At 39.5% G+C, this 9,644-nt stretch overlaps 1 protein-coding gene and 1 non-coding gene across 2 annotated transcripts in view; both read right to left on the reverse strand.

The window, feature by feature from the left end:
* The window catches only part of LOC116551966 (aldehyde oxidase 2), an 81,577-nt gene that overhangs the window by 10,197 nt on the left and 61,736 nt on the right, over positions 1-9,644 (reverse strand). Inside the window, exons 30-34 of the mRNA XM_032278722.1 lie at positions 9,110-9,162; positions 6,966-7,080; positions 5,115-5,180; positions 4,814-5,002; positions 2,486-2,653 (exon numbers count right to left, since the gene is read on the reverse strand). Of these exons, the coding sequence (XP_032134613.1) occupies positions 2,486-2,653; positions 4,814-5,002; positions 5,115-5,180; positions 6,966-7,080; positions 9,110-9,162 (591 nt within the window). The remainder of the gene's footprint in view (positions 1-2,485; positions 2,654-4,813; positions 5,003-5,114; positions 5,181-6,965; positions 7,081-9,109; positions 9,163-9,644) is intronic.
* LOC116552079 lies at positions 7,167-7,323 on the reverse strand. Its single transcript, XR_004269201.1, has one exon. It is a non-coding gene; the product is annotated as a U1 spliceosomal RNA (small nuclear RNA).

Consider the following 9,644-nt stretch of genomic DNA (forward strand, 5'->3'; position numbering starts at 1 on the left):
AAAAAAAAAAAAAAAAAAAAAAAAAAAAAAAAAAAAAGAAAGAAAGAAAAAAAAGAGAAAAAAGTATAAATGATCATTCTCCATATGGTCTAAGTAGCCTTAATAACAAGGTGTTTGTTACTGAAAAGTTAAAAACATTCTGCCCTGCCCTCACCCCTCAAATTTATACCAGTGGCTACAGATAAAGATTAAGAGTTTGTAGGATAAACAAGTTCGGCCAGGTATTTTCCTTTTGTATTTAAGCAACTATTTTTTGAGTAATGTTTCATGGGATACTTTTCCCGTGAAATTCCCAAACCAGATTTTCTGTGACTGAGACTCAGCAGAGTCATTCCCAATTATACTGTTCAAATCTTTTTAAAGACTTATTTCAGGGACATTTTGATTTTAATTAAATGAGTTTGCAAATAAGATACATTGTATATGTAAACATATATAAAAGATGGTTAAAAGTATACACACATGCACACTCATACTCAAGAACATGGTTATAGTTAGTTCTGGTTGGTGGGATTATGGCTGATTTTAACTTCCTCTTATTCTTTTCAGCATTATCTAATTTTTTCAAAAGGGATGTGTTACTTTTACAAAGACAAAATGCAATGTATGTTATTAAAAGGAGGTCTAAAAAAAAAAGGAGGTCTAAAATACCAAACATAGGTTATAACCTCAAGCGATATTTAGAAACTATGTATCTATGAGTATTTTAGAAAACGCTAGGTTATTCTAACATTGAGCATTTGATTTATGGGCACAAATTAGTAGATGATTTGTATCTGCAAAGATATATCAGTCTTATCAAGGAACCATCAGACTTGAGAGAATATATGGTGTCGTCACATGGACCAGGTAACTAAGAGGCTAAGTCCCAAATGGTAAATGAAATCGAAGTGTTTCACTTCTTACCATTGAATATGACAGAGCTACTTTGCCAGACAACTGGACTATTCAAAATAGCCTGAAATCTTAGAAATGAAGGAATTTATTCAGCCAGGCCAATGGAAGACTGAAAACATTAACCTCAGGCAAGAAAGGAAGATTCGAAGTATCTTTTTGTTTGTTGTGTTTTTTAGTTTTCTTAATCTGCCTCATTCCAGAAAAGGGTATTTATTATTGCAAAATGTGAATGAGAATATTTTTTAAAGGTCAGAAGTACTTATGCTTTTGGGGTATGAGATGACACCATTCCACAGTGACCGCAGAGTCAGGAATGGGCAGATGACTGACCTCTAGGCCATGATGGGCATGGAGGAGTTCCTGGAGTGGGTAGAAGGTGCTAGTTTCCTAGCTCTGCCCATCTGAAGAGGGACTGGCTAGAGGCAGGTGATTGTAATCATTGCCGTAGACAATGGAATCAGATGGGGGTCAGAACAATAGACTTGGAGGGAAATTACAGGGTGACTGTGTTGAGTCAGATTTGAAGATGGAAAGATAAATAGGCCATGTAGGGGAAGGAAATTAATAATTATGACACTTCCTTTTAAGCAATATTTCTGTAAGATCTTTTTACGCTATGGTTGGCTATTTTGGAGAGGTCAGTTAAGTATTTTGGCTTCTTTTAATATAGATTTGAAAACAGAAATTTCTTTTTACAAAGTAGAGAATCAACTGTTTTCTCTCTGAGAGACCATATATTATAGTGAAGCCAGACAGCCTGGGTTTGAATCTTAACCCTTAAATGCTAGGTGTGTGATCTTGGGCAAGTTATTGCACCTATTTCACCAATAGTAAAATGAAGAAAAGACCAGTAGTTACTTGATAGAATTGCAGTAATGACTAATATGCCTAAAATGTTTAGTGTGATGCTCAGTCCATGCTAGCTATTACTTACATTAGGATGCTTAGGAAATTGGCAAAGGCTAGGCTCAATGACCTCTAGAAAGTTACCTGTCTGTAACCTTCAGCAGGTGGGATTTGCCATGGGTGTATCCACGATGATAACTGCCTAGTCCTCTCCCTCCCGAGCTGGGAGGCGTTGGTATGAAACAGAATGAAGTAGAAAGGTAGTAGCTGGCAATGGGATCACCCTACTTCTAAATGACAGGCAGTCTGTGTATACTCTCTGTGTAGGGAACACAGAAAGTGACATTATCAAATATGGCTATATGACACATGGATTTCTGCATGTGTGTGTGTGTTTTTGTTGAAGGGCAGGATGGAGTTAGTAGGCTAGAGGGATGGAGGGAATACTTAACCAATGATTGGAGAAATCAGTCAATTGCTTTCCATTTAGCTATTAGTTTTTGCAGCATGACTTTAATAAATTATCCTACTTCAGGGTTGGTAAGATGATCAAATTAAAATGTAGGAAATGCTTTTTTAAAAGTTAAAATTACTGCCCATACACAAGGTATATTTGTGTGATTTGCTTTTTTCATTTCATAATTTGATTAGCTAGACACAGATTAGGTTATAAATTTACCCAAGAGGTCTAAGAAGCAGGAAATAGACAAATCGTCTTTTAGGAAAATAAACAATCCCATACCATTTCTGTGAATCGATCTGCACAGGCCATTCGGACCCATTCTGGCGTTGCTGGGCTCTGCACCGTGAAGTCCTCAGCCATGCCTCTTTCTCTTCGTACTGTGCCCACAGCGTCAGCAATGGCAAAGAACACAGATGACCCCAGGAACATCCCAGACTCCCCAAGGCCCTGTAAGAAGGTACATTAGTTGAAGAACATCTATACTACACTACAAGTTTCTAGAGGGTAGGGGCCAGGTCTTGTTCACTGTTGTATCCCCAACCCCTGCATAGTGTTTTGTACACAAAATCTCAATAAATACTTGTTGGCTGACTTACTGACTGAATGAAGCTTGAGTAGTCTTAAAAATCCCAGTATAATCTGAGTTTCCCAGATCTTGAATCCTCTGTGTGTGTGTGTCTGAGTGTCTTTGTGTGGTAAGGGGAAAGTATCCTATTTAGTAAAACACATTCAATGGATTGAACTAGCCAGCTATATCAGCAGAGAGAAAAATGCCTTTTTTAACTCCAGGGTCAGGAGAGGCAGGGTACTCTAGAAAAAAGAGTACAGATTTTGATACCAGATGAAAGGTTATAAACCCATCATCTGCAAGGAACAGGCAGGTATTATAAATGAGTGACGCAGGCAGATGAAGAACAATAAGGAGTAGTGGAAGCTAAGGTGAGGAAGAGCATCTCTATGTCCTATCTACAAGGGGCAGCTGTTCTTTGGTTGTAGCTAGTTGTTGCCTTCCCAAGAATGCAGTCAAAATTACCAGATCACCCATTTTCTCAAGAGAATTTAGATATCTGTATTTTAATATAAAATTCCCTGACTTGTAAAAATACTGTGTTGGCCAAAGAAAAGTATATCGTCAGGCCAGCCTTAGCCAGTAGACCACCAATTTGCAACCTGTAAGTTAGTGAACTGAGTCTGAATCCTGGCCCTTACTCTAACCAAGTGACATAATCTCCTCTGTTCCTTTGTCAGTGAAGTGTGGGCAGTGATGCCTACTTTATAGGGGGTTGCATGGGTCAGGAAGTGTGAAAGCACCTAACACAGCTCCCGGTACCTGGTAGCTTTCTGTTATTTATACACAGTACCCGCTGTGCAAACCCATGATTTTCTTCAGTGTCTGCCTGTGAGTGGCTGTCTGTAACCCCAAGGACTCAAGGGTCCTGTCTGCCCTGTTACTCTTGATGGCTTAAAAGCTGCTCTCTGTGGGCTCTTAGCTGCCTTTTGCCTTTGCCCTTCAGAGTGATTTCCAGTTCAAAGAGAATCCAAAGGCCCCATTGATTGTCCTTCCTTTCAAGTTTGCCCTGACCTCATCATTATAGGTCTCAAGGAAGTCCCTAGCATTCCTGGGCTGACAGTGGGATCCAGTTTGGAAATGATGAAATTTCTACTGATGTAGTTGGATTCTTTTGGAATTTTGGAGGGAGGGATACTAGCAAAAAGTTTCCCAAAAATCTTATTTATTTATTACCCAGGCTGGTCTTGAATTCCTGGGCTCAAACGATCCCCTGCTTCAGCCTCCTGAGTGGCTGGGGCCACAGGTGTGCACCACCGTGACTGGGAAAGATTTTAAAGTCTTAAGAGAAGTCAAAAAACCTTAACAATACATCTCAAACCTAGATGAAGGTTTTTTGTTGTTGTTATTGTTTTTTTTTTGTTTTTTCTACTTCTAATAAAATTTCTCTTGGAACTAGATTAAGTTTTTACTCTGAGGGTGGTTTTCACATAATCTGCATACAGCAAGGCAAACAGATAATGATCTTTATTTTAATTTGCAGTTTCATTACTTTAGCAATTACTAAGTGTTGCTATCTCTGCTTTCTGATGCTATTAAAATTTTGTGCCAGATAATTCTCTGTACAAAACCACCTCTTCTACTCTCCCCCACCCCCAGTTGAGACCCACTGTTCTAGATGCATTTCTGGGTATGGTCAGGACCCTGAGCCCCTCAGAGGTAAGTGATTTCCCTAAGATCATGGGGAAGGGGGGACAGGGCTGTGGCAGGAACCCAGGTCTTCTGCGGCCTCTGTCTGTGGTTCTGTCCATGGTGCCGCTGCTAGGATTTCAGTCACATTGCGCCCCTGATCTCGTTTAATATCGTGGTCTTCAGGATCTTAAGTAAAAGTGTTATTCTATTAAGATGTCAGAGCTTTTTGTCGAGTTTTAGAGTTTTCAGTGAAAGAGGAAATTATTAAAATCCTTGGCCTATGATTGCCATTCTCCAAATTCTAACAGTCTGTAGTGATTTGTTCCTGATAACAGTTAACATTGACTTACTATTTTGTCTGCCTACTTTCATTTACCATGTGCTACCTGATAGGTTTGGGTGCTTACCTTAGATGAATAGATGGTTAGTGGGGTGTATGACGATGGCAACAAGGAGACATTGAACTCCTCTGGGACATCAGTGATGGTTGGAATTTTGTACTCATCTGGGCTCCGAGAGTACAGGACACCTTCTGGGGAATATTTCAGTTCTTCAGTGGTATAAAGCCCCATTCCTTGAATAAACGAACCTTCAATCTGGAGGTGGACAATTTCAAGCTTTGTGACATTATGTCATTTTTAGAAGGCCTTTACCTACCCTGAAATGACTCCCAGGAAGAAGCATCCACCCAGGTGGGCCAGCACCTACCTGCCCAATATCAATGGCCGGATTGAGGCTGCAACATGCATCCATGATGATGTCCGTTCTGATTTTCTGTCCAAAATAAAAATTAACTCACCATAAAAACTTGAATTAAAAATACCATTTTCACTTGTACTCAAAAGGCCTCCAGTTATTCCAGAACTCCTGCTGGTTAGTTAACACTGCATTGAACCCTGTCAACATTAGCACTGTTAAGATGTCTGCCGAATTCTTCAAGTTGAGGACTAGGACTGTCCATGACCCTGAAAGATCTTGTGCATTCACAGTTTTGACTCCTCTTAAGTGACTCCAAAGTCCATGACATGTTAGTGTTTCTGAGTGAGTCACTTGGTAAATAATTGTTGTGTCTGGTTGTTCATCTGATTCTCAACCTGAATTTGTTGTTGGAATATAATTTATGAGCTCATGTAGTCCTCATGATAATTGTGGGAGGTGGTACTGTTCCCATTTTACTGAGAAAATCCTAGAGCCATACTGACATATGGGAGTTTGTGGATTTGCAAGATCTTGGAAGGTATTAATGGCAAATGTCAAGACCACCTTTGACTTGCTAATCTACTTCCTTCTCTGAGAAGCATCACACGAATCTGGCCCTTGTTTTGGCACCGGGCATGGGCATGCAGGTTGTTAAGGAGCTACTAAAAGCCCCTAAGCGCCTGTGGTCTATCTCCGGAGTATCTCAGGGCTTCCTTTGTGTCCCTGTTTCCCAGTGCTTGTTTTGACAAGATCGTCATTCTCTGTTTGGGCTCAATGCCTGGGCTCCTACTTTCTATCTAGCCCTTTGGACTTGGCAATTCTCTTTTGACTCAAACCTTGGCCTCTCAGACAACCCACTCTGGGCATTGGGACTGGCCTTCATCTATTCTCAACCTGGATAGGGAGGGAGATTGGACACACCTCAGAGTGAGCTGTCAGTTTACTTCTACTTTGAAACCTGGTGTGTTTTGCACTGCAAGTACTGGACAGTGGAAAGAGATGGCTGTGCATTAACACTGAGCTGACAGATGATTTAGTTCACCAACCACAAATTGCCAGCTGCAATAGGCCTGTTATTGACCTGTTATTGAATTTCTCTGATTTCTCTTTGGTCAGAAGAAGTTTTGCCTCTTTAAGAAATAAATTATTTTAAGGGACCAAAGTAATATTGAAATTATTGAACCTTAAACTGTAAATGTAAACTGAAAGGCACAGAAAAGACCAAATGTTAACTTTTCTAGCGTCATAAATTCTGTAAGAGCCCCATATGTTTCATTTCTTTATGGATTTATATCAAGGCCCTTGGGTAAAATTGCATCCTTTATAATACAAGTTGTTAATTTTGGGTTAAGTATGATTCCCTGTCCCCAATGGATCGTTTCTTGAATGTCCAATTAAATAGAAAATATAAAAATTATTTTCACACCTCCCTTCCCCCCAAATCTGTTTCAGTAATACTTTTTGGATAATTGACTTTGGAGAAATAGCTACATTGCTATGTGCTTTCAAAATGTTTGCTCAAGATTATTTACTAAGTTAGCTATTCCTTCAGATTAGGAAATATGTCCTTTCTTTATAAACAGAAGTTTTTTTTGGGAGAAACCTTGGAAAGTGATTTTGTTGTCTAAATGAAATAAAAAATTTAATACACTTTAGGCTGTCATCAGCAATTCCTTTTTGACTACTAAATTGTCTTTCTAAGTGGAAATTCAGAATAAGGCTAGATCTCTGGACCCTCCCATGGAACTGAAAGAATCTTGTTTTTGTTGTAAGAGAATTACATAATGGAATTGGGCTGTTTACTATACAATACACTTTTGTTGTTTTGACTTGCCAGGAGGAAAGTTAGACTTGACTTACCTTATGAGCTCCTGTCAGGCAGTCAATTTCAACCTCAGAGCAGGCAGCTCCATAGACATAGTAAGGAAATGGGTCACCCACCCCTTTCTCCCAGTCCATGAAGGCCTTATAGCCCCTGAGGGAAGAAATAAAGCATTTTAGCTTGAGTTGATTTATTTTAAAAGTTACTAAAGTTTTATGGTAGCATTTCATTTTTTTTCCCCAGGGAGGGCACAAATGCAGTCTCTCACTACCACAAATTATGCAGTTGAGTTTCCTACATTGGAAGAAATCACAGGGGCAGCATCTCTGGAGTAAAATAGATAAGCCTCACCCTGGAAAAATCACCTTCGGGATCCTGGTATCTCTCCAGAGGGACCCCATGGATAGTGCTAACCAAACTCACAGGGAGCCGATGGTAATTCAGGGTTGATAAAAAAGGACTGGTGATTCAATGCATTAATCTATAATAAAAGATGTATTCAGATAGAGGGCTGGTTTGCTCTCTTCTTGGGTAACTGAACTTAGGAACTGATTGATTGATTGATTGACTGATTGATGGGGTTTTGCTCTTGTCACCCAGGCTAGAGTGCAGTGGTGTGATCTGGGCTCACTGCAACCTCCACCTCACCTCCTGGGTTCAAGTGAGTCTCCTGCCTCAGGCACCCAAGTAGCTGGGATGGCAGGCATGCCACCACACCCAGCTAATTTTGTATTTTTAGTAGAGATGGGGTTTCTCCATGTTGGTCAGGCTGGTCTCAAACTCCTGACCTCAGGCGATCCACTTGCCTCGGCCTCCCAAAGTGCTGGGATTATAGACATGAGCCACTGAGCCAGGCCAGGAATTTTGAACTCATTATGTACAAGGCTTTGGGCTGGCCTATCTCCTTCTTTCCTCATTCTTCATGAGGATTTGCTTTACTATTCTCTTTCTCTCTCTCTCTCTCTCTCTCTCTCTCTCTCTCTCTCTCTCTCTCTCTCTGTGTGTGTGTGTGTGTGTGTGTGTGTGTGTGTATGTGTGTTGTTTGGTGGTTTGTTTCATTAGATTATAAAACTAATGTCATATGCTTCTTGAATTTGAGAGTGACTGGTGACTATCATCCCACTCATTCTCTCCTTGCTAGTAAGGAGCTTCAAAATAGACAGGTTTTATGGTAAGGGGAAGGAGATTTGTAAAACTGAGATGCAAGTCATTTCTAATGATAATATATTTTTACTACTCACAATAAATAGAAAATAATGATTAGATGTTGTAAATAATGATTAAATAAATAGTAAGTAATGATTAGATGTTGTAAGTCAAGCATCTATTTTTTTTAATCCAATAAGGGTGTTTTATTATTTAATAATCTTTTGGACATAACTGAAAGGTCTATGTGAAATCATAGAATTTTGGGCCTAGAAGGGACCTCAGCAATCACATAATAAAAACGTATTTTACAAATGAGGGATCTGTGGCTCAGAGTTGAGACAGGATAGGTAGTGAAGAAAGTGACCATGTTCTCTGGATGTAGCACCAGCACTGTGGTGATGGTACATTCAAAATGAAGCCTCAGCATTTCCATTGTAATCACACTCATTCAAGGAAAGCTATCTTCAGTAGGCAATTTGCCCTTTACAGAGCATGTGCCCTTTGATTTTACCTGTCCTCAAACTGACCCTTTGCTCATTTTAATAGTAAAAAACATACTCCTGGGTAGAGATTTAAGATGCTAATGAGACATGTGATGTATAAACAAGCATGTACAGCTGCACATGTGCACCCAGAGGACCACCCAGAATGTGCTTACTAGTAACAACTCTTCCTACCTCCTTATGAATAATCATGTAAGACCTCCATAAAGGGAGCCTCCTCAGTACCAGTCTTTGCTGTCTCATCCTTATGAACAGCCCACCCGGAATTCTCTCTCAGGGTGTGCTGTCTATTCTGAACCTCACTTAAAAATATATATATTTTTTGCAATATATTACCCTATGCCGCACTTCTTTTGCTGTGTGTCTCTTTTTTTGTTGCTTGTGTTTTTCTTTTTGCTTTGCTGTGTGTCTCTTGTTTAAATTCTTTTAAACTAAGAAGACAAAAACTGAGGTATCACAATAGCTATCAACAGAGTGACTGAGTTACTCATATTTTCTTGGCTACATCAAGATATTATTGTAATGTTTACCTGAAGTATCCAGTGGCTGAGAGACTGATTCTTTGTTCAAATGCAGCTTCTACCTGCAGAATGGGCATATTTAGTTAAAGCGAAATAAATATACCATCTGCTAGGTGAAAACGGAAATGTCCAATCTAAAATTGGCATCTCATAATTGTTGCTGGTGCTTTGCTACCAATAATAGAACTCATCATCATATTATTTTTCCTTAACTGGCACATTAACAATTTCCTTCTGATTGAGTTTAGAAGTGTGGGTTGAGCAAACATAAAATAGAATCCTGCTGCACATCCATGAGATAGGGGCTCAGTGCACAAGGTATTTGGACTTCATTTCTGAATGTTAGAACTTTATAGTAAGTGTGTGGGTAAATGTGAAATAATTGTTCTAATGAAAAAATAGGATATTGTAATGTTGGATTAAATAAGTCATCTCCTTTAAGGCATATTCAACAGCAACTAGGCCTTTTAGTTTTCCTCCTAACCTACCCAAAACATTGTGTGTGTGTGTGTGTGTGTGTGTGTGTGTGTGTGTGTGTGTGTGT

Source organism: Sapajus apella, unplaced genomic scaffold, assembly GCF_009761245.1.
Source record: "Sapajus apella isolate SASKATOON/1434 unplaced genomic scaffold, GSC_monkey_1.0 scaffold10, whole genome shotgun sequence".
Classification (NCBI taxonomy): Eukaryota; Metazoa; Chordata; class Mammalia; order Primates; family Cebidae; genus Sapajus; species Sapajus apella.